This window comes from Aegilops tauschii, chromosome 5, assembly GCF_002575655.3.
Source record: "Aegilops tauschii subsp. strangulata cultivar AL8/78 chromosome 5, Aet v6.0, whole genome shotgun sequence".
Taxonomy (NCBI): domain Eukaryota; kingdom Viridiplantae; phylum Streptophyta; class Magnoliopsida; order Poales; family Poaceae; genus Aegilops; species Aegilops tauschii.
The window spans coordinates 408,837,939-408,862,023 of record NC_053039.3 but is presented as its reverse complement, the minus strand read 5'-3'; the positions used below and the strand labels follow the sequence as shown (position 1 = coordinate 408,862,023).

Here is a 24,085-nt window from a genome sequence, read left to right as displayed (position 1 = left end):
TGCATGGAGTGCCATGGCATTTTAATTCCAAAAAATTAAAAAATGATCAGAAAAACATGAAACCTTGCTTGATGTAATGTCATGCCACCAAGATGATGTGGTAAAAAAATTCGCATGTTTGACGAAAGTTTGGACACACACCCCTCACTAGCCGGAGCAACTCACTAGAAGGCTAGTGGTTCCAAGAGGGAACAATGCATGTTTGATGACGAACGGAAGATAGCTTCCCCTTACAGCCTTCAAATGTTTTCTATGTTTAACATGCACTAATACAACTGTCATGTGAAAATTTGGAAAATTTCAGGGGTCATTTGACCTTTTAAAGACATTTAAGTGATTTCTAGCCATTTAATGACAGAAATTCTATATGCAACGGCTAACCATAACGGTTTCAAAAAACATATTTGTTTACTTATGTGCGAGTTAATTCCATGTGCAGTAAATTAGAAGGAATTTTCAAACATATTGGTCTCACGGCATGGACACATGCATGGAGTTCCATGGCATTTTAATTCCAAAAAGTTAAAAAAATGATCACAAAAACATGAATCTTTGCTTGATGTAATAACATGCCACCAAGATGATGTGGTAAAAAATTGGTTTGTTTGACGAAAGTTTGGACACACCCCCTCACAAACCGGAGCAACTCACTAGAAGGCTCGTGGTTCCGAGAGGGAACAATGCATGTTTGATGACGAACTAGATATAGCTTCCTCTTACGGCCTTCTAATTTTTTTCTACATTTAACGTGCACTAATACAACTGTCATGTGAAAATTTGGAAAATTTCAGGGGTCATTTGACCTTTTAAAGACATTTAAGTGATTTTCTAGCCATTTAATGCCCGTAATTCAAATTTGAACTACATCTACATGCAACGGCTAACCATAACGGTTTGAAAAATCATATTTGTGTACTTGTGTGCAAGTTAATTTCATGTGCAGTAAATTAGAAGAAATTTTCAAACATATTGGTCTCACGGCATGGGCACATGCATGGAGTGCCATGGCATTTTAATTCCAAAAATTTAAAAATCATCAGAAAAACATGAAACGATTGCTTGATATAATGTCATGCCACCAAGATGATGTGGTAAAAAATTGGCCTGTTTGACGAAAGTTTGGACACAGACACCTCACAAACCGAAGCAACTCACTAGAAGGCTTGTGGTTCCGAGAGGGAACAATGCATGTTTGATGACGAAGGGGAGATAGCTTCCTCTAACGGCCTTCAATTTTTTCTACATTTAACGTGCACTACTACAACTGTCATGTGAAAATTTGGACAATTCTAGGGGTCATTTGACCTTTTAAAGACATTTAAGTGATTTTCTAGCCATTCAATGACCGTAATTCAAATTTGAACTACATCTACATGCAACGGCTAACCATAACGGTTTGAAAAATTATATTTTTGTGTACTTGTGTGCGAGTTAAAAAATCATCAGACAATGTAAATATCTGGTGTTCAAAAAAGAAAATATAAAGATCTGGCAAGATAACCGGTCCCCACATGATTGTCACTCTATCTCGCGGCTCGAGGTTTGGTAGGTGAGTGGCGGGGGTCATTAATCAGACACGGTTCTGTATTGGAAACTGTCAGCTATTATGTTCACACACAGATTTTGCTGCAAGAATCGTGTGTTATTCAAACTACAGAACTAGTAAATTCCGGCGACCGGCGTGTGTACTGTTCCCATCGATCTAGATTCCGGTCGCCAATAAATACTACCTTGCTCACGTCGTCCTGCATGCATTCTCATCTACATCCTCCCCTCGCTCGCCCTCTTTCTCTCTCTCTCTCTCAAATCTCTGCCATGGCGCCGCCGGTCTGCCCATGCGCCAACGAGGAGTCGCCGCCCCCCTGAGGACGCTCACTCGAATAGCAGCGACGAGGACCCCTACGCGCCGCCGGATGAGGTTGCGTCGGACCCCCCAACGTTGGATTGGTTTTGGGGCCAGTACAAGCTTTGTTTGTGGAAGTCGCTGCCGCCGGTTGAGAAAGCCAGGCAAGTGGCGTTCAAGAAGGAGATGGCGGAGGAGGAAGCCAGGTACTAGGCGGCCTGTGAAGCCTGTGATGCCGCCTGGAAAAAGGAGGCGGCGAAGCTTTGGGGGCGGGCGCGTCGTCGTGCGGAGGAGGTGTACGAAGACGGGTACTTCGCGAGGAAGGTCAAAGGCGCTGGATGCCTCGTCGCTGCGTGGAGGTGGGTCGATAAGCTGCAGCATGCCACAACCGAGCAGCTCCGGTGGGTGCCCAATAAAATGGCAAGATCGTTCGCGCTCGTCCGCTAGCAAGAGGCAGATCGGTACGTCAAGCGCTGCGAGGCGGAGGAGATGGAGTACTGCCTCCGCACTGGGAAGACGTCGCGCACCAGGGAGCTGCTGGCAAGGGGCTGCAGGAATACTGGCCCCAGGAGGGATTATTAGTTTTAGTATTGTTCGTTTTCAATTTTATGCATTGTACCTAGTAGTTAAGTATCATCACGTATATGTGATAATATTATATATATATTCTGTGATGAACCAATGAACAATTAATATATATATATGTATATATTATAAATTCCATTTTCTATCTGTTTTTATATACTAATTTGAATCTAGCTGTTATCATCCACATATACAGAATGGAAAGCGTATATACACACATTGAAACAGAACATATAAGAACGGAAAACAGAGTACAGACATTGAAACAAAGCAATAGACAGAGCAATAATATGATTGATGTGAATGCATAGCTATCCACGTCGAAATGACTCAACAAAATAAAATGCGTCCATGAGACCATGACCAGCAGCCCTTACCTACGGTAGCTTTTGGCTCTGCCTGAACTCGTGCAGGCATTCGTCCAAGCGGTCGACACGCTCGCGGTACATCTGGAGCGCGATCTCGAGCTCCAAGTTGGCTATTTCATCGAAGATCACCAGCTCGAGGATGTGACGGCCATGTTCCTCTACTGCGCCCAGGTGGACACCTGGGCCAAGGAGGCGGTCGAGCCTACCGACCAGCGCGTTGGCATTGAGCGGGCCGCGGACAAGGCGAACGGCGCGACCCATGCGAATGGCGTGGCGGGCGTCCGGTGCAAGTACGGCGCAGCCGGCCTCTGGTGCAAGTACGGCGCAGAGGGCCTCTGCCCACTCCTGGCGAGGAATGGGGGTACTGGCAGGACATATACCCAGCTGCGACACCCTGTCGATAGCAGGCAAGCGCCGATGGATCCGCTCTTGCTATGCGGCGCGCCGCGCCTCTCGCTCTGCTGCGCTCCAACGGTCTCACCTTGCGGCGAGCCGCAGCCTATCGGCGCGGACGCGCCTAGCTTGCTCTGCGGCGCGCCATCGATCATGTTGTGCGGCGAGCTGCAGCCTATCGGCACTGACATGCCTATCTTGATCCGCGGCACTGAAGCGCCATGCGCCAAGGGTCTCCTCAACCCTGGCGATGACATGCATCACGACGTCGTCCATCGCGTTGCCGGGGAGCGCCTCGGCCTCGACGGGCCGTGGCGCCTGCTCGTTTTCCTCATCGACGAGGTTGATGGCAGAGGCAGCGCTTTGGTGGGTTCGCATGCTTGGAAAAGGTGGATGTGCTACAGGCTGCGCTTGTTGCCTCCATGCATCGCGCGCCGCCTAGGTTTATGCACAATATCGCTGGGTGGCGGGAAACAGGTGAGTAAATGGCGGGAAACGGTGGCGTGTTCATAAAACACCATCAATTAATGGAAACTTAGCATATAAGGAACATCGAGCTAGCACAAGAAGTAGATGATGATCAGATGAACACGGACCACACTAGGGAACCCGTCGGTGATGAATTCATCAATCGCAAACGGTTGTATACTAGCAAGCGTTTGCCCACAACACACATGGCTCCATCATAAACAGGTCGGATGGATCAACTGTATGCCACGTATCGCACATTGTCAAAAAGTAATGCAGTGGACCTTCTTTAACATGTGTTAAAAAAAAGGACCTTGAGGTTAATTTAACTGATGAGATGGATCATAGAGGTCATTTAATTTGACCTGTATGACCAATCCCATCAGATAATTTAACATCAAGACAACTTCTCATCCAGTCACCCATCTGATGGCTGCTTCAGCTTGAGCATAGTTAACTTGAGAGTTCTCTTAGATGAGCTATTGGTGGAACAGCTAGTCCTTGCTAATATAGGATGCTTCTTCTCATCCTTATTGCGTACCCGGATGACCGCCCGTCGCCCAATGGCCAATAGATGTTGTGTAGATAGAGCATATCACATATGTCTTATTAGAAGCAATCATCTGTGTTATTTTCGGTCTTCACACACATTTCTAATTACAGACCTGTTTGCCGCGTATCACACACATCTTGTTATATAGAACCGTTTCTGTTCTCTTGTCTCAACACAAACAGTTCATCCGAGTGCACCGCATGCCGTATATCGCACACACCTTGATCTGGCTGACCGTTACTTTTATGTTGCCTAATCACAAACAGTTCATCCGAGTGAACCGTATGTTGTATATCACACACACCTTCATCTGGCTGCCCGTTTCTTTTGTTCCTCCTCATCGCAAACAGTTAATTGAACTGAACCGTATGCCCTGCATCGCACAAGTAACTAAAATCTGAACCGTGTTTGATGCATCCGTCATTGCAAACGTTTTGCACCTTTTTGACGGTTTTTTCACACCACCGTTTGCGATTATTGCATCGCACACAGTTTCGTCGAAGGGTCTCTGATCGTAGTGTCGCGTTAGCAGCATCCTGCAGTAGTGTCTCGTCGGGATCGAAGGCTTGGCCTTGGCCCTCGGGGTGGAAAGCTTGACCATGGCCCTCGTAGATGACGTTCTCCATGAAATCACTGAAGTCGGGGTCGTCTTGCGCCGGCGTCGCATTGGGCATTCCATCCAACAGGTTGCGCTTGTCGGGAAGGTTGGCCATAGGAATCGACCGTGGCTACTTTCCCTTGCATCCTGGTGGCCGACTGGTCGGTGCCACCTAAACCAGGTGCGACGTTAAGGTCGACGACGGCCGTGAGGGCGGGGGTGGCCGGCGCGATCACGCCGCCATCTGGCAACGTGGAGAACCGGGTCGCAGCATGCTCGTGTGCTGGATGAACACCGACCGTCTGTGGTGCTATGAAGGAGTTCAGCGAATGGCCATATGGAGGGCGAACAGAAGATGAGCATGTGCTCGCCGCGGCCATGGTGGCGGCGGAAAGAATGGCCAGTGCAAGCCAGCACAACCCTAGCGCGAGAGGGTGTGCGTCGTCGCTGCCTATGTGGCCTTGGCAACGAGGGCCTCGTTGTCCTCAACGAAGGCCTTGTGTTGCACAACGGCGACCTCGAGGGCATACTCGACAGCAGCTTTCCTCTCCGCCTAAACGACCCTCCGGGCTCTCCTCTTGGTCGAGTCGGTCGTGCTCCGCCGGCGTGAGCTCCGTGCTCGGCTACTTCTTCTTCCTCGTCGCGGGACGGGAGGTGGTGGCGGCCGGGACGATAGCGACGGGTTGCTTCGGGGCCCCGACCATGGAGCAGGAAGGGGCGGGGGAGGGCGGGAGCATTTGTGTCCTCGATGGACAGGCCAGGTAGGACAAGGACACGCGTCCCATCTGTCTGTGCATTGTCTGCTTCAACGCAAGCGCCCGAAAATGGGTCAAGTTTGTGACAGAAAACGAACGTCCTTCTGTTTGCGGCCACGCGTTGGGCCGCGATTTATATACATTTCAATCTAAACGGACGCGCCGGACTAAATGAGATCGTGGGTTGGAGTTGGCCTTATGGCCACGGCCTGCACGAAACATTCGGTGGTGGAAGAGGGAGGCGGTGGGTAGGCACGGAGGAGAAAATCACGACGAAGTGTGCATGTTGCTGTCATTCTAAAAATGTTGAAGTAACACTATCTGGATATATTCTGGATATAAATAAAACTGCCGTTTGTTTATATAACAATTATATGAAACCAAAGGCAGACTAGCAGGTAAACGAAAGAGAACAAGAAACATGGATCAGGATGCAGTGGGTCAATGACATGTGGGCCAGCCTCCAAGCTTAACCCCGACGCGGCGGTGTCCTGCCAGCCAGGTGCCAGCTGGGCGCGAGAGAGGGAGGGGGCGGGCGAGAGAGAGAGAGAGAGAGAGAGGGGGGGGGGGGGCGGGCGGGCGAGAGAGAGAGAGAGGGAGAGAGAGGGGGAGGGGAGGGTTTGCACTTTCACGCAACATATCACTCCACGGAATTTCTATTGCAGTCTGCCATTTGCGAGTATATATGTGGCTTGATAAGCCTTGGGGAAAACTAGGTGGGAGCTGACGAGGCTAGAAAGAAGGATGAGTGTTCTTAGTTTGTGGATATTTGCCTAGCCAAAACATGGCCAAATGATCACAAATTTGATGTACTACTACTAGTTATCCATCTGGTAATAGTTTGTTTTTGAGTCCTGCTATACAGACGATACTTTCCATACGATCCATGTCCAACACACCAGGTTGAACCATCCGTGAGTTGGATTCAAAGTACAGCAGGCCACTGGATGTTGCATCGTATGAGGATCGGACAGGGAAACGTTGTGTGTGCAGTTGTTTCGTTTATTTTTACTAGATGGTCTAGTTCATGTAGCCTGTATAGTCACTAATATGAATTAATTGACTACATACCGTTTGAGAAACATATTCTTACTATTAATATCTGTAATTTTGATATATTTTGTACTAGAAGCTAGCATGCGATGCCTCTCTTCCATAATATCAATTTTTTTGGTTATTAAGATACTGCCTAATACCAAAGTATGTTTGAAACATATTTATATGCTGTTATTATCAGTTGAATATGGTATCTTCACATTTTGAAGATTGATAAACAATCAAGAATATTATATATAGCAGTTCCTGCCAGTTCACATTTCCCTCCTCTGTTGTGATTACTTGTGGTGCCATGGCTGCACGTTTGCTCTATGTTGTGAAGCATTTCCAGTTAGATTGTTATAATCGGAGTTAAGGACTAGCCAGAGAAGTGTTGGACAGCTACTTCCATGTTAGATGTTTATATAATTGTATAACCACTTCCCAATATACTAAAATTCAAGCAAATATATCTATGTACATGCATTTGCTTATCCTATTTCTTGCTAGAAAACATGTTTGGCTTCATTTGACCAAACTAAATGCTATTATATGGCAGTGAACAAGTAGTTAGACAAATACCATAAAACCATTTATAAGGCAATCTTCTGTTCTGTTACAACTAAAAGACTATTCTTATCTATTTTTTCTTTAGCTTTTTTTCCAATGCAAAGCTAGTTGCATCTTCTTCAAGTTTGCAATGCATATGTACTGATAATCTCTCAAAAAAAGTGTAGGCATCCTTTACTCCTTTTAGCTTCTCATGTGTTCATTTTGTCAGTTAACCATGTGTATTGTCTCGTGGTTTTTAACAAGAACACCAGTTTTGAAGTCAAATGATCCCTTAAAAAACACTTCAGGTTTTCTCTGCACAATCAATCAGGGTTGTCAATGAGTTCTAATGAGCATTCATTTCCGCAGGTTAAAGACATTAAAGAGCTTTTTGAGAAGAATAAAGGGAAACATGTGTGTTCCGCCGAAAATATGGTGGTATACCATGATGGCGCTAAGCTTCAAAATATGACCCAGGTGGGGACCCTTGACTTAGAAACATGGAACAACATCCTGATTACTTCAGCAGAGGTAATTTTTTTGCCACATAAATCTTAACATCTATACAGTAAGCATGTGTATATACTTGTGTTAACAACTTACAGTGGGTTCTTTTCTGTTGCAGGATCTGAGTTTGCCCACCTCCGATTCATTACAAGAAGTAATGGTGGATGACGTGAGATTCTCACCTCCAAACTACTCTTAGTTCAGTTCGTTTTCTTCAGATGTTGTATTTAGGCTTGTAATAGTTGTTACAAAGTTCAAATCTTGAGAAGTTGTGAGAATCATGGAATCTTGCAAACTCTAAACCAACTTTTGATTTCTTTGCTATGGAAAACACAAATGAGGTGAAATTAAATTATTCTTGTAGGCTTGTAGCAAACTGTAAACTGGAGAACTTATCTTAACCCAAGCTAAGATAGACATGGATCTGAACCCAGGCTAACACCTAATTGCTTATTTGTATTGCAGGGTTTTAGTGTGCCCATTGATTTCTTTCAATTGGAACCTACAAATGGAGGCCAGTGTGGTATGTCGATTGTTGCTTTAACACATCACACTTTGGAAGTATTAGCTACTAGCATACTCATTTCCTTGGTATCTCTTTGATGTCACGGCAGATGCTGTCAAGAGTTCAAGTTCTACAAATGAGGCTGCACTGCCTATAGTTGAGACTGTACCTACTGTTGCTAAGACTTCGCCTATTCCAGCCGATGAATCTCTCCCTTCATATATGTTGTTTGGAAGAGTATTGACCCCTGCGTCTCCTGCAGATTTTACGGGTGAGTGGCCAGGGAAATAAGTCCACATAACCCCCCGAGGTTTCCGAAACCGGCTAATCCACCCCCTCAACTCTAAAACCGGTTTATTAGCCCCCTGAGGTCTCTAATACCAGCCAGGACACCCCCTAATCCCAATTAGAGTGGTTTTTGCCGGTGGTTTTGCTTGCGTGGCCCTGGACCATTGCCACGTCGGCTTGGTGGCGTGGGTCTCAGACTTAACTGCTCGTCCTATTGTTTTGGCCTCATTCTCCGTTCTTTCCTTTCGACGACGCGGCGGCAGGGCAAGACGTTATGATCGGCGCTTGACGGGAGGCGGCGGGTGACGAGCAGGTCAGTCCCTTTCGATGACTCTAGTGCTTGTGTGTCAAAGTCGGGTTTTTTGTAAGATCGGAGAGGGGTTTGGCGCTAGGTTTGAGATCCTTTGTTCTTGTTTGTTAGGGTGATCACGCTTGCAGGAGGTGGCTTGACGACAAGCAGGTGAATACCAATCTCCCCGATTACTCCAGCTGAGGCGCTCTGCTCGTCCATGCCAGTACACACGTCCTTCTCTATGAGGACCATGTGTTGAAGCTTGCACGCCTGCAGTGCAATGATGCACTTTTCCTTCCTTTTGACTGACGAGCAGCACGATTGCACTTACTCATTGAAACAGGCCGACCATTATTAGTACTAACGCACCACACCTACACCGGACAAGTGCCTGTTCAGTTAATGTGCATACCGTGCGTATGATGTTATCCTTATACGTTTGAACAGTCCAGGTTGTAAAGATTTTTTTAGTAGTTCTAGTCAAATTCAGAAGATCGAACTGAAATCCAACGATTTTGATTGGAGTAAGAATACAGCTAGGATGTTAATACAGCTTACCCGCAGCACTAGTCGTAGTATTACATCCTAGCTTTCTTTTACTTGTGTGATCATCATAATTAAACAACTCGCCTGCCGACTACAGTAGCCATTAATTTTTTTTAGAGTGTAGTAGCCATTAATTAGCTGCACCACAATCAGTAGGGCCCTTTCGGACACCTGCTGGAACTAAACAACTTTTGCTAAAGGTCATGTGTATTCCAGGTTGCATACCTTTAGCATTAACAGGGCCTGGGCATTTTAAATTTTTAAATATAATGAACTCTTCATATTAACATTGTTATGTGAGTTCAGTAATTTGTAAACATTCAGAAGCAAATCCTAGTTTGTGATGGTTTGATTGCATAGAGGTTCAATCTTATATATGTGCAGATCGCTTATATATGTTTTTTTGTTATTGTTTTTCATGAAACCACTCAATTACCTATCCGTTCGGTTTCATTTCCGAGGCGAATTACATCATGATGGAATTCAGTGGAAATATTTGGATGGAAGGTCAGGAATGTCCACAATTGAGTATGACAAATTGTGTCTACAAGATTTGAAGAAACACCTTGCAGATCATGTTTCTTGTTCTGATGAGGTACTAAATGCCACAACTTTGCATTGGATGTTTCCTTTAAATGGCAAAGGTGCTCTGGTTATTATGGATGATGAAGAATCGGTCCTTCAAATGGTCAAATGTGTAACTGATGTTGGTGTTATAGATCTTTATGCTAACATGCCAAAAGAGCCTAGTGCCAAGACTAGTGATTGGGAGGTAGAACAGGGAGAGGGACAATGGGGAGAAGAACAACAAAAACAATGTGTAGATCAGCAGAAAAATTCAGAGGAATGCAAAGGAGGTGCAGAGGAGATGCAAGAGGCAGCTGAAGATGCACGTGCATTTCATCAGCCCTAAAAGTTGCCAGTTTTTAGGAAGATTGTTAAGGGTAGTAGCTCCATAGGAAAACTAAAGGTGGCTGAAGGGAAAAGAAACAAAGGCGGTGAAGATGAATCCACAAGCAGTGATAGCGACTATGAGGTTGGTTTAGAAGATGAAGACAATAGTTCTGCTGAAGATGGAGAAACAATTGAATTCAGAAAATATGCAAGGGAACTTAAGAACAAGATCACGAACAAGATGCTTGGGGAAGAGGATGAGAAAGGTGTTGATGTGCCAGAGGATTTCCTTGTCCCGGAGGATTGCAAGCTTGATGATGGTGATGGTGATGTGACACCGTATTTTGACAGTGCAGATGATTTCTCTTATGATGAAGCAAGTGATGGGGATGACATGCTTAAGAGGAAGAAGACAGAGCACAAAGTTTATGATAGTACTTCTGAAATTCCTTTATTCTCTGTTGGTATGGCCTTCCATGACAGTAGGAAGTTCAAGAATGCATTGGTGAAGTATGGACTGAAAACGTATCACCACTTGTTATTTCTAAAAGACGAGAAGAAGAGAGTAAGTGCAAAATGTAGTTGGCCAGGCTGTCCTTGGAGTATTTATGGATCCATTACCAGCAGGTCTGATTGGTTGCTAGTAGGGAGATACAACAATGAGCACACATGTATTCCAAGAAGGGACAACAAGTTGGTCATATGTGGTGTCATTGCAAAAAAGTACTTTAGGCAAATCAGGGACAATCCATCATGGAAGGCAGAGCACATTCAACAAGCTGTTCTTCAGGATCTAGTGGCTGATGTGTCCATATCCAAATGCAAAAGAGCAAAGAAACTTGTTATGGAGAAGATAATTGATCTATCAGATGGTGAGTATGCTAGAGTTTATGATTATCAACTTGAGTTGCTTAGAAGCAACCCAGGTAGCACTATTGCAGTGACATTAAATCCAGAAATTCTTGAGAGCAATGTGTTTGGAAGAATGTATATGTGTTTAGATGGTTGCAAGAAAGGATTTCTAGCAGGATGTAGAAGAGTTGTGGGGCTAGATGGATGCTTTCTGAAGGGTGCATTCAAGGGGCAATTGCTTTGTGCAATTGGTAGAGATGCCAATAACCAGATGTATCCAATAGCCTGGGCTATAGTAGAGGTTGAGAGCTATGATTCTTGGTATTGGTTCATTGGGTTTCTTCAAAAAGATCTCCAGATAAACAACAATGGTGAAGGATGGGTGTTCATCTTCGATCAGCAAAAGGTGAGCTAAATACTTTTTTTACTCGTACTGTTGTTATGGATCTAGTCCTATGTTAGGAAGGCGTCGAAGGAGGTGGTGGCGGCTAGTGGAGGTATGGTTTTGTATGTGAGATTGTTTGCTAATGTGGTTTTTTTGCTTCTCTTATGTAGGGTCTCATCAGGGCAGTCAATGAGCTTGTGCCCCAAGCAGAGCATAGGATGTGCGCAAGACACATTTACGCTAACTGGAGAAAAGAGCATAGGGACAAGGTCTTTCAGAAAATGTTTTGGGCATGTGCCAAGTCATCGGATAGAAGCCAGTTCAATTACAATAGGGCTAAGCTTGCACAAAAGACAATAGAGGGTGCGAAAGACATGATGAAAACTACACCAGAGTATTGGTGTAGGGCCTACTTCAGGATTGGGTCTTTTTGTGACTCAGTTGAGAACAACATGTGTGAGTCATTTAATAATGCCATCATGAGATCTAGGTTCTATCCGGTATTAACTGCAATGGAAATCATTAGAAAGAAGGTCACTGTGAGGATCCAACAAAACAGAGCAAAGTCTGAGAAGTGGTATGGAACCATTTGTCCAAATATTTTCAAGAAGTTGAAGGTCAACATTGAAAGATCTGCTAGGTGTCAAGTGTTGTGGAATGGAAAGGATGGGTTTGAAGTACATGAAGGTGAGCATAGGAGATACACAGTCAATCTAGAAAACTGGACATGTTCATGTAGATATTGGCAACTTTCCGGATTACCTTGTTGTCATGCGGTTAGTGCAATCTACACCTGCTCTAGAGATTTGGATCTCTACATTTCACCTTGCTACTCTATTGCTGAGTACAACAGAATTTATGATCATGTTCTTCAGCCTATCAATGGACTAGAAGATTGTCCAATTTCTGAAAAACCTAGACCTCTTCCACCTAAGAAAAGAACACAGACTGGCAGGCCCCAGACAAAGAGAAGGCAGGAGGAAGGAGAGAAACCTAGGAACCAATCAAAAATGTCAAGAGCAGGCACTCAGGTGACATGTTCAAGTTGTGGAACTCAGGGTCACAACAAAAGAAAATGTACGAATAACAATACTGCTGGTAATAAAGAGCATGCCAACTTCACAAGAGCAGCTACAAGGAGAAAGGCCAAGCAAGCAAGAACAGAGGTGCCCCTTTCTATCTTCTTTTTTTTGCATATTTTTTCCTGACATGTGCAAATTTGCTAATCTTAACTGTTTTTCAATACAGCAAGCTCATGTTCCATCAACACAACAAAGTTCGGCTCCTGGCCCATCAACACAAGAAGTTCCTCCAGCATCTAAGCCACCAAAGAGGAAGAAGAAGGCCTCTGGTGCGCAAAATAGTCCTTCCACTGCACCTTTCTATGAGAGAGCAAAGAACAGAAGGAAATCACTGATACAATCATCTCAACCAACATCTGGAACATCTTCTTATCAACCAGCACCTAGGGCGACATCTCAGCCAATGCCAAACCAATCAAGATTCTAGTGGTGGTTACATGGCAATAACTAAACTTCTAGTTATTTAGCTACAATGAGATATAAATAAACTTGTGGTGCATGGCTGACTGTTATGCATTTTTTTGTTCATGCTATATTATGTAAAGCTAGTACTTCTTCCCTATTATCTGATACATGTACTGTTTTCTGATGTGGGGCATGACTGGGTATTCTGGGATATGTTCCTTATTGCATTCAGAAAAATGTGTTCCTTCGAAGTTAAGCTGAAACTGTACAGAGAATTTTGGGCATGTCTTGTTTCTTAATTATGCTATTGCCAATTTGTAAGAGTGATGCTGATGTAAACAAAATGCTGCAAATTTGCAACCATGATAGTTGCAATAACATAGTACTTTCAGTTAATAAAAGCTTTCATTCATGACAGCAAGAAAAGCTTGCTTTCAGATTACATATATCTTTGCGTATGCAACAGATTGCAGAGCTACAAGTACATTCCCTTAAAAAAATTGCATTATCTGAATTCTCTCTTCTCAACTAGACTGAGACGACCATACCAGCAACAAAATCTAAAACTAAAGAAACAACCCACAATATCATGATAAAGGCACATGTCCCTTTTTTTCTTCACTTTCATATCTTCATATACAGCTGACAATCTCCAATGCAACTGCAACATTGATCTATCTTGCTCTTTCTTGTGCATTGCTCTCTCTTGCTCCAATGCTCTTATAAGATGATGAAGTTGTTCATTCCTCTAGTCCAAAAAAATGCAGAAAGACACCACATTAACAAGCAGCAAAATAAATACCGAATGAGAAGGAAGAACTTCATTAACCTGGTGTCATCGTTCGCAAATGTAGTGCCTCCTGCAAGTTTGGTGCTTAGAGCCTCCGATTGAAGTCAGAAAAAATTCATATGCACCAATACAAAATTAAGTCATTAGCATGTCCCAAAATATATAATAGAATAGGTTAGGAATGCGAAATTAACTGGGTGAATGAGAAATTTATATTAACTTGCGAGTATTACTTCACAACGATATTCAGTTTGGAGCTCTGAAGTTGTCTTGGCTATACTAAAAATTCAGTCTGATGCTAAGCTACGTACAGTAGCAACAGCAAGTGAATCAAAGAATCAATTGTGTTGGCAAATTGATAATAATCGGTACATATTCTGGGTAAAAAGATAACCTGTACACCAACATCCATTTTTCTTTTCTCACGAAACTAGCATCCACTTCTTACCTGAAGAACAGGAAGAGATGAACAAGAACTATAGGGGATCGGCGGCCCGCTACGGCTAGACGACGAGTCAAACAGGAACTCCAAGACAAGCAGTCGCTGCTCCATTGAGCCATGACGAGGGCGGTCCTCGTCCAGGGCGCTGGAGAATGGGGGATCGAGGGAGGAGGAATTACGTAGGTGGGGCGGCCATGGAGACACACAGGGAAAGGGAGGAACTACATAACAGAGGAGGACGAGACTCATCTGGCGGCCATGGCGGCGAACAGGGGAGAAGGAAGAGGGGAACTAGGGATTGCGCATACCGGATTGGGGATTGAGTAAAACTTCACGCGCGTCCTCGTATCTCTTCGCGCCTTCCACCAAGCCGACGTGGCAATGGTCCAGGGCCACGCGAGCAAAACCACCGGCAAAAACCACTCTAATTGGGATTAGGGTGTGTCCTGGCTGGTATTAGAGACCTCAGGGGGCTAATTAACCGGTTTTAGAGTTGAGGGGGTGAATTAGCCGGTTTCGGAAACCTCAGGGGGTTATGTGGACTTCTTTCGTGGCCAGGTGGAAAAGCTTTCCCTTTTGTAGGTTGTCTAGGTTGCAAAGGGACTTTTTCTTACCAGCTCTTTTGTTTTCATTGTAGATCAACTACTGTCCAATAGTGATATTCATGGTTTCAATATCGTGAATGAATTGTTAAGTGACATAAACGTGGGGCCACCAGGGTGGATTAAGAAGAATCATGCCCTAGCGTTACTATATAATGGAGCAATGTTTTCAATTGATCATGATGTCCAAGAAGGTGAAAAGCAAGATGGGTTAGTTTGGGTTATTAACTCAACCAAGTCTCGCATATCCAGTTCAGTTAAAGGTTGTAAGGCTGCATCAGATGAAGAGTCGACAGAACATTTCATTAGTACTATGAAGGTACAATACAACACTATTTGTCTTTTAGATATATATGTTTCTGTAAGCCTTGTTTGATAACTAATGGTTCGAAGACTAGGGATAGGATAGTGATCTAAATCTTAGTCAATTTCTGATTCTTAGTGGTTTGAAGACTGGGAGTAAGATAGTGCCTTTAGTCTTAGGGTGTGTTTGAGAGATCTTTGCTTCACCTAAACTTTGCTCCGCCTTTAAACTCTGGAGCCACACAACACTGTTTTGGGGAAGGTTGGCTCCAGATCCACATAGATGGGCAACACTGATTTAGAAAGAACGGGGAATTAGGGAGGGGGCAGCTTACTTGAGGCGCGGTCTGTTCGGGAGAGATGGGGGGAGAGGAGGCCCGGCGTGGGCAGCTATGCCACCGGGGAGAGGAGTGGAAAATTACCATGGCCACGGTCAAGGAGAAGAGAGGCAACGGTGGCGTGAAGGGTGCTGAATCTAGGGGTGTATCCAGTGGCAGTTGTGGTTAATTCTCTATCAACTACAGGGCCAGGTGGACAATCCGCTCCCCCCAAAATATGGAGCTGTGGATGTCTGTAGCACTACTCCACCATATTCACTACTGAACATGTGGAATGGAACTGTCCCATACACACCCTTAGTCAACTTTTGATTACTAGTGCTTCACTGTCTCTATCTTAAATTTCTTAATTAAATAAAATATTTATATCTTTACTCGGTTGATTTTATTGTTGTTTTGCACTAATGCTGCATATGTTAAAATGCAGGAAAAGGATGTCAAAATAGATAGGTTCGAAGTAAGAGGAAAAGCATGGACTCGTCGAAGGCTTGTTCTGACAGGAAGTGATGGTGCGTTCCATGTGCTGCAATGGAAACAACACAAAACAAGAAAGGTGCATAGTTTCTTTTTTGTTTCTCTTTTTGGTTCCCGTGCCTATCCCCGCGCGCGCGCGTGTGTGTGAGAGAGAGAGAGAGGGCGTCTGTACAGGCATGATCCTTAATTAACTACTACTATGAGTAACTAGAATATATCATTTGGAGATGAATACATCATTATTAAAGGTAGCACTACTTTATAATGGTTCTTGCATCTTATGAAGTGATGCAAGTTTTGTGCAACTTCTTTATATGAGCACGCTGGAGAGCTGTGTACCATTTCATTAGGAAGAAGGAATAAAGATAGAAGGGAGAGAGCGTAAAGACCCTCACCCCAAACATGCTCCACGTGACCGCGCACACACACAGATATAAGCTAGTACAGGATCGCCACTCACACACACATGCACATGACCAGCTGGCCCAGGGGAAGGACCAAGTGTCTGGGGTGAGCGACCTTAGGAGCAGCTCATGGAGTCCTCAGCCACCAGCCAAACATCACAGAGCGCTCTCAGTTGCCACTTTTTGTAAGACCTTTTTTTACGGGTACACTTTCTGTAAGCCCAGTGAAACACGGGCTAGTTCCGTTAAGCACACAACCGTTTCCTATGTTTCCACATCTCACAAGCAACTAAGATGATCAGAGAATTGAGCCTTCTCTGGAATTCTTTAGCCGCACAACCAGCTTGAGAAACAAATGGCGTAGTAGGCTAGGGCACAATGGTATTGGTAGCTAAGCCCAACCTTTTGCAGAATGTACGTCCATACTTGCCGAGCGAAAACACACGAAAAAGTATGTGCTGGATTGACTCTTCCGCCTGATAATAAAGAGGGCAGGCCACAGAGTGCGATTGTCCCCTCTTGGCGAGGCTAGGAGTCCAACGAGTATCATTGATGGCAAGCCAAACGAAAAACTTGCAGCGCAATGGAGCCAGCCTTTCCAAATTCTTTTCCATGGCGCAAATCCGATTGACCCGCGGAAGAATGCATTGTAAGCTGACTTGCTGGTATATGAGCCTGACCATGTAAGCCGCTGTCGATGCTGATCAGGAGTGTCTTGTTGTAGGATTGGACCATCCACAAAGTCCCATATATGTAGGTCTATTAGGACTTGGACAGTGAGAGCTCCTTAATGTCTGTAACCCATCTGCTATGGCTGCTTGACAGCTCCTTTAGAGATCAACTTGAATAAGTTTGGGGCCAATTCAGCAACTGTTCTATCCTGTAACCATCAATCAGACCAGAACATGGTGTTCTGTCCATTCCCTTCAAAAGTTTCCACCGCAACACTGTACAAAGCTTGGGCATTTCGCGGGACTTGGATGGGTACCAGCCCATGGCTGCAAGGGCTGCAAGGCGTCCTTTTCTGCATCCATCGGATTCAGAGTGCCCACCCTAATATTTCCAGTTATGTATGCCCAGTCCTCCATATTGGATTGGTCAGTTTACCCGCTCCCATGAGACATGACAATTATCACTATTAGCCTTTCCAAAGAAAGCCCCTGTGCAGCTTATCAATGGCTATCACCCATTTTGGCAGATCCAAAGCAACCATATTGTAGATGGGAATAGCGGTGAGTGCCACTCGTACTGTAATGAGACGGCCATCACAGTTCATGAGGGACACTTTCAACCTGGGAGATTATCTGCCATCTTGTCAATAAGCGGGTGTAATTCAGCCTTAGTGGGCTTCTGAATAGTAAGTGGAAGGTGGAAGGCCAAGGGTGGTTCAAGGGAAATCTTTTATTTCACATAAATGGCCTCTTTGCTTCACAAGGAATTTCAAAACACAAGAACAAGAAGAATACAGGATTGAAGTGGCATGCCCACTTGAATCGTAATATGATTAGCAGACAGTGTTTGATGCCATATGAAAAATAAAGGAATTGTAAAAGTAGGTTGGAGTGGATGCTAGATTTCCTATGGAATGTAGTAAAAATGATTCCTTAGGAAAATTCCAACAGGATCCAATCCTACGAATCAAAAGGAGGTATGAAGGGACATGAAACGGAACCAAAAGCTTTAGAAATATCCAACTCAAGGAGGATGTGTGGTTCCATTTCTATTGTAAACTTCTTGCCATTTGCTGGACAAGGGGAAAATTATCATGTATGCTCTCGTCCCCTTGATAAAACCACCTTGGTTGATAGGACACTATGCCAGGCAGCAGTGGTGATTGGGCATGAGCTTTGCAACTAACTTAGCAAAACTGTGAATAAGACTCATGGGAGGGCCTGCAGCACATCTCCCTTGACCCCCCCCCACAGACACAGACACACAGTCAGCAAGATTTATAGGAACGACTAGTAAACCCATCTGGCCCCAGTGGCTTGTCCAAAGGTAGGTTCCTAATGGTTGCCTAGACTTCCTCAGTAAAAGGTTCATCCAAGGATGCCAAGTCATGATGGTGCTTGTGGGAGGCCTGAAGGTTTGAAGTGTAATCTCTCGTGAGTTCAACCGAGAAGGAACTTTTGTACAGTGTTGAAAATTTATGTGGAGTGTTTTGTTGTTGCTTTGAACTTTTTCCTTTGAACTCACTCTAGATTTTTTTATCTATTATTGATAAATTTTGTGTCAGCATTATTTTTATTTCTCTTTCGCCTGTGATATGTTGATTTTGTTGTTTTCTGTGGTGGTTCTATGGGCTGGCCTTTTATACACATCGTACAGAGGGCCCGTCCATGTTCAGTTGATAGCAAATAAAAAGTGTAGACACCAGTGACTGACTAAAAGAAATAGGCAACATAAGTTTAGACAATCTATAAGTTAAGTTTTATTGAAAATGTACTCGTCTGAGAAACATTCTGATCATTTTATCTTTGATTGTAGATGAATGTTGGCTCGGCAACTACTTCTGGTGAGAGCGAGCGGCTGTCACGTGGGTTGGAGGAGGAGAACTCAGCGGGAGTCAAGGAGCTGAGGGCTTTGATTCAAGGTGTTGAAGCCAGAATCAGTGCACAGTTGAAGGACTTTGAGACAACAATTTCCACTCGGTTCTCTCCGTTCGAATCCCGAATTCAGAGCATGGACATACGACTACAGGCAATAGAGCAGGAGAGAGCCGAGTCTACGGGGACCAATGTATGGTAGAGTGATGGAGAGATAGTGTAAGTAAGTTGATGTGGACTCGAGCGTGAGGGATGTGTATCCCTTAGCTACTAAGACGATGTTAGCCTAATCACTGCCGCTTTTTACACTGCGGCTTTTTACACTAGAAAAACGGGAGATTTGTAGATCACCGCCATTGACGAGAAGCCACACATCACACTTGGCTTGCATCCTATGCGTTGTTTCTTCTTTGATGTATGACTGCACGAGCTTGTTTCAAAAGAAATTAGAATTTATATTAGCTCTAAATAATTGTTTACATGGTTGTATTTTCGATGATGAAATTTTAAAAAAGTAGATTGGCTTGGACATATTGTATGAAATCCGTCCGTTAGTCGTTAGCTTGCAAAAGCGTTTTACATGGACGGAGTCACGGAGGGAGTATTTTGCAATAAAAATAAAGATGTAGTTTAATCTGTCTATTGCTTTTGACAGATAGATAGTATGAACAAAAAATTGGACGCCGACTTGTTTTTTTTTTTAATAGAGAAAGGCCGACTTAGTTATGATATGACTTGGGCGAGTAAATAGCAAAAAACTACCAGTTTACAGGCTAGGGTTCCAAAAAACTACCAACTTTTAATTTTTCTCAGAAACCTACCAGTCGCGTGGTCCGCTGTTTCAAAAAACCCAAATCACCGAGTCTTTATCAGTTGATCCTGATTATGACAGGTTGGGCCCGCACCTAAAACAAACCGTTAGTTTGACCTTAGTTTGACCGTTAGCTTACATGTGGAGCCCACATGTAAGTTTTCTCTTCCTCTTCTCTTTCTTCCTCCTCTCTATCTCTTCTGTTCCCTCCTCTCTGCCTCCCGTGCTGGCCCTCTCCCCTCCCGAGCTAGCGACCCACCTCCCCCTCCCAAGCCGGCGATCCTTCCCACCCCCCAAGCCGGCGACCCTCCCCCCCAAGCCGGCGCCCCTCCGCCCATCCCAAGCCGGCGACGACCCTCCCCAGCGTCCCAACAGTCGTGGCAGGTGCTCGCCGGAGCTCCTGGTGGCGACGGTGGCGACGAGGCCGACCTCGTCCGCGGCGACGGGAGGTGCGTACTCCACAGCGGCGCAGGCCGTCGCGTCGAGCTTGAGGAGCTCGCGGCAGGGGATGGGGGCCGCCGCAGGCAAGGCGCGGCGTGGCGGCAGGTGACTCGCAAGTCATGGCGTGGCCGCAGGCGAGGCACGGCAAGGCGACAGGGGAGTCATGGCGTGGCGGCGGCCGCAGGAGAGGCACGGCATGGCGGCCCCTGCGGGTGAGGCTCACCAGCCTCAGGCGATGACCAGCGTGGATCCAGCCGCTGCGGGCGCGGCTGACCGGCCTCAGGTGGTGCACGACATGGATTCCGCCGCTGTAGGCGCGGCTCGCCGGCCGGAGGAAGCATCGCTGCCCTGCCAAGCGGGATCGAGCTCGTGGCTGCATGGGGACCCGATTGCTTTTTCAGAAAAGTCACAGGGACCTGATTGCTTTTTTCAGAAAACTTACAGGGACCCGGATGCTTTTTTAAAAACTTACATGTGGGACCCAGATGTAAGTTAACGGTCAAAGTAAACGGTCAAACAAACGGTTATCTTACATGTGGGCCCGAACTGTCATAATCATGATCAACTTATAAAGACTCGGTGATTTGGGTTTTTTGAAACAGCGGACCACTTATTTGATAGTTATCTGAGAAAAATTAAAAACCGGTAGTTTTTTGAAACCCTAACGTGTAAAGTAGTAGTTTTATGCTATTTACTCGACTAGGGCTGTACGTTGGTTAGCTTCGCGCACTCTCAGCTAAAGCCTTAAACCCCATCGTCTCTAACTCCACCCCATTTCCCGCCTCCCCGCTCGCCGCCGCGGGGAGCCTCCTCCCGGCGGCGCCGGTCCCGTTTTCGGCCGCGGCGGCCAGGCGATTCGCGACGCAGCCCGCTCACTCGTCACTGCGGGCGAACTGGAGCAACCGCCCGCCTAAGGAGACGATCCTCCTCGACGGGTGCGACTTCGAGCACTGGCTCGTCCTCATGGAGCCGCCCCCAGGCGACGGCGCCAACGACATCCCCGGCGACGAGATCATCGACAGCTACATCAAGACCCTCGCTCAGGTCATCGGAAGGTATGGATCCCAGTACCACATTTCCCTCCCGCACTGACGCACGCCTCACATCCTCGAGGTTCTGGACTCTGGAGCGTATGTTCCAAACTTCCAATTTGTCTGGGGAATTCGGGGTGGGGAATGTCGAGGGATTAGTAAGTTGGTGCGGAGTATGTTGTACAGAGAAGTGATACTAGCCTCCACTGTGTGTACAGAGAAGTGAAAAGAGGAGTACCGGTTTCTGTTAGCAGGGTTTCTCTGATCACCATATTAGAGATTGTGCTAGTAGTTCCAGTCTATCATGTTCATTACTGACCATGGCAGTCTGTTTATGACAGAATGGGGAATTGATTTAGTTGGTCTGTAGTGAGGTCTCATTTTGATGTTATTGACTATGGGAATCTTATGACAGAATGGGAAGTTCATATCGTCGGTCTGTATTGCGAGGTCTCATTTTGATGTTATTGACTATGGGAATCTTATGACAGAATGGCAAGTTCATATTGCCGGTCTGTGTTTCAAGGTCTCATTTTGAGGCACAGCTATATTTGTAAGTGTTTTAGCGGGCAAGGAACTGGGTTGAAGATTGGTAGATGAAGTTTGGTTATTTTGTAGATTTATTACTTATGGAGGTGATTTATCGATTTGATGTGTAATGGCTCGGAGTTGTTGAAGTGCGATAAGTTTACCTTACCTAGCTGTTTTTGTGTCACTTAATCATTTAATTACATGATGATTTCTATGCATATTCATTCAAGAATCACACTCAATCATTTGTGCTGATGGTGATTCTGGCTTGAGGAGCATGCTTGGTATCAGTTATTTGTATGTACATAGACGACTATCAGTGCACTAACTTCCTTTCACCATTTCTTAGTAATTTTGTTTGCCTCTCTGAACCATAACAACTCATTGCTTCGAGAACAGAACAGAGTTCTCCCTGATGTCTTGGTTCTCTCCAGTCCTAACATGAAATGTGTTTTAAATCATCTTTGTGCTTCATAACATATCTGTATCTTGAATAATCTTTCCTATATGTTCCAGTGAAGAAGAAGCAAGGATGAAGATCTACTCTGTGTCAACTCGGCATTATTTTGCTTTGGAGCCCTAATATCTGACGAACTCTCCTATAAACTCAAAGGTATTGATCATTACATGAAATTTTTTGTATGGCAACTTTTTTTGAAGGTGACTTCACATGGTCTTCGTGTAACCTCATGCCTCTAAATTTTTATCTCCAGAGTTGCCTAAGGTCCGCTGGGTCCTTCCTGATTCATATCTGGATGTCAGAAACAAGGACTACGGAGGTAAATGATTATGTGCTTCCTACCTTACTTGTCCACTATAATAATTTGAAATGGTTGCTACTTACCCCCTGATTAGTTAATAGATTTACCACTCTGCTGCTATTTATTATGTTGTGTTATGAGCATCTATCTTAATTGCATGTTCCAGACCTAGGAATTTTGAGAATCCCTATATAATACTTCTGTTTGAGGTTGTAATTTCGTCTAGCACATGCTTTTAGGAATTGTATTTTTACTCAAAGTCTTAGGACATGCTTTACCTTCAGATTATTTTTCCATTTATTGATTAATGATCACTGTTGGAATCCAATTTGTGCTGCAATTCCTGTAGCCCTTTGCATTATAGTTTAGCAGTAAACTATAGTGGTGAACATCTCATCATCGGTATCATGTGGAATTTTCTAGTATTTGAGTATACTCTTCACTGCTCTCTGTATCTTCATTTCTACAGTATGTAGTAAAGGATGTCACCAATATATATGCATTGGTGACAACTTGATTAACTGGTACGTAACTAGGAGGTTACGTTGGCCACTGTTACCAACCACAAACTTTTGTTTTTGATGAAACCTGAATATTACACAGTTCATTTAAAATTAATTGGGAGCTACTCCCTCCGTTCCATAATACAAGAACGTTTTTCAAGCTAAGTATACGGCACCGAACCGCTTCTCTAGTTGCTAGTGTTTGTTTAAAATATAATTATATATATAGTCCTCCTAGTGGTATACGTTTTTGGCTGCAAGCTGTCTCTCTTATTAACATATCAAGTGTTTGTCGTTCTGTCTTGGCCTTCTAAGCTCCTTGAGGTGGCAGCTTTAACATCTTAACCTGTTGCGTTTCCCTGGATGATTTGAGATTGTGCAACATATTCATTTTTCATCTTCTTCACGTGGTAAAGATATCTGGGTGTATCTGATGCCTTTTCTTGCATTTCAGGGGAACCATTTATTGATGGGCAAGCTGTTCCTTACGATCCCAAATACCATGAGGAATGGGTGATTAACAATCGTCGTGCTAATGAACCCCAGCACAACCGCGGCGACAGAACTCGCAACTTTGACAAGAGAAGGGAGAACACATATCAAAGCAGGCCTGCTCCACCAAGTTACCAGTCTCCCGACCAGAACCAAATGCCACCCCGCGATGGTTCTCCAGTGCGCCCTACAGAGGGGCCGCCACCACCAAATTACCAGCCCCATGCAGCAAACCGACAATCAGGCTATGTTCCAGCAGGGGGACCAAACTATCAGAACACATCACACCCTGGATACCAAGGTGCCCCAACTCCTGGGTAACCAAGATGGTAACCATGGTGGCAACATGCACGGTGGTCCAAGCCTTGCCTATCCGAGCAACAACCCTGGATACCATGGTGGAGGGCCAGGTGGCAATCCGCCGCCCCCTTCTGCAGATGGCAACAATCCTCCCTACCAAGGCGTTGGTCATAGCTATGGTGGTGGTGCACAAGGATACCAAAACATAAGCTACCAGGAGGGCAGTGGCAACTACAACAATGCCGCACCACCGCCCTATGAGGGCAGGGACGGGCCAGGGAGGCATTACCAATAGAGAAACACTGCTAGAAGAGCACCGCGTAGGAAGTTCGTACATGCTCTGCTCGTGTCTTGTACTCTCGTTTGTTGCTCTCATGGACTTTTATGCATGTATACTATTCTCTCTCCCT

General features: G+C 45.0%; 3 protein-coding genes, 1 long non-coding RNA gene and 1 pseudogene across 4 annotated transcripts; 4 read left to right on the top strand and 1 right to left on the bottom strand.

Annotated features, from left to right (window-relative positions):
* Positions 1-10,648: 10,648 nt before the first annotated feature.
* Positions 10,649-11,612, top strand: LOC141022929 (uncharacterized). Its single transcript, XM_073499216.1, has 3 exons — positions 10,649-11,440; positions 11,486-11,531; positions 11,590-11,612. Exons 1-3 carry the CDS (start codon positions 10,649-10,651, stop codon positions 11,610-11,612), a joined length of 861 nt encoding a protein of 286 aa, XP_073355317.1.
* LOC109753938 (uncharacterized) lies at positions 11,580-13,090 on the top strand. Its single transcript, XM_045228166.2, has 2 exons — positions 11,580-12,585; positions 12,668-13,090. The coding sequence occupies exons 1-2, from the start codon at positions 11,638-11,640 to the stop codon at positions 12,926-12,928; spliced, it is 1,209 nt and encodes a 402-aa protein (XP_045084101.1). The 5' UTR covers positions 11,580-11,637; the 3' UTR covers positions 12,929-13,090.
* Positions 13,091-13,297: 207 nt separating this feature from the next.
* LOC109753944 (uncharacterized) lies at positions 13,298-14,619 on the bottom strand. The gene is made up of 2 exons (XR_012185052.1): positions 13,736-14,619; positions 13,298-13,654 (listed from the first exon to the last, which is right to left on the bottom strand). It is a non-coding gene; the product is annotated as an uncharacterized lncRNA (long non-coding RNA).
* Positions 14,620-14,815: 196 nt separating this feature from the next.
* Positions 14,816-19,427, top strand: LOC123494172 (uncharacterized). The gene is made up of 3 exons (XM_045229036.2): positions 14,816-15,059; positions 15,809-15,934; positions 18,747-19,427. The coding sequence occupies exons 1-3, from the start codon at positions 14,904-14,906 to the stop codon at positions 19,005-19,007; spliced, it is 543 nt and encodes a 180-aa protein (XP_045084971.1). The 5' UTR covers positions 14,816-14,903; the 3' UTR covers positions 19,008-19,427.
* A 793-nt stretch (positions 19,428-20,220) lies between these two features.
* On the top strand, positions 20,221-23,970 carry LOC109753939 (uncharacterized; annotated as a pseudogene).
* Positions 23,971-24,085: the final 115 nt, after the last annotated feature.

Bases quoted from the DNA above. Each gene is read 5' to 3' on its own strand.
- LOC141022929 (XM_073499216.1), top strand. From the start codon at position 10,649: ATGGCCTTCCATGACAGTAGGAAGTTCAAGAATGCATTGGTGAAGTAT. The intron at 11,441-11,485 runs GTGAGCTAAATA...TTATGGATCTAG, and splicing joins TCATCTTCGATCAGCAAAAG to TCCTATGTTAGGAAGGCGTC. The intron at 11,532-11,589 runs GTATGGTTTTGT...TCTCTTATGTAG, and splicing joins GGTGGTGGCGGCTAGTGGAG to GGTCTCATCAGGGCAGTCAA.
- LOC109753938 (XM_045228166.2), top strand. From the start codon at position 11,638: ATGTGCGCAAGACACATTTACGCTAACTGGAGAAAAGAGCATAGGGAC. The intron at 12,586-12,667 runs GTGCCCCTTTCT...TTTTCAATACAG, and splicing joins CCAAGCAAGCAAGAACAGAG to CAAGCTCATGTTCCATCAAC.
- LOC123494172 (XM_045229036.2), top strand. From the start codon at position 14,904: ATGTTTTCAATTGATCATGATGTCCAAGAAGGTGAAAAGCAAGATGGG. The intron at 15,060-15,808 runs GTACAATACAAC...GTTAAAATGCAG, and splicing joins ATTTCATTAGTACTATGAAG to GAAAAGGATGTCAAAATAGA. The intron at 15,935-18,746 runs GTGCATAGTTTC...CTTTGATTGTAG, and splicing joins AACAACACAAAACAAGAAAG to ATGAATGTTGGCTCGGCAAC.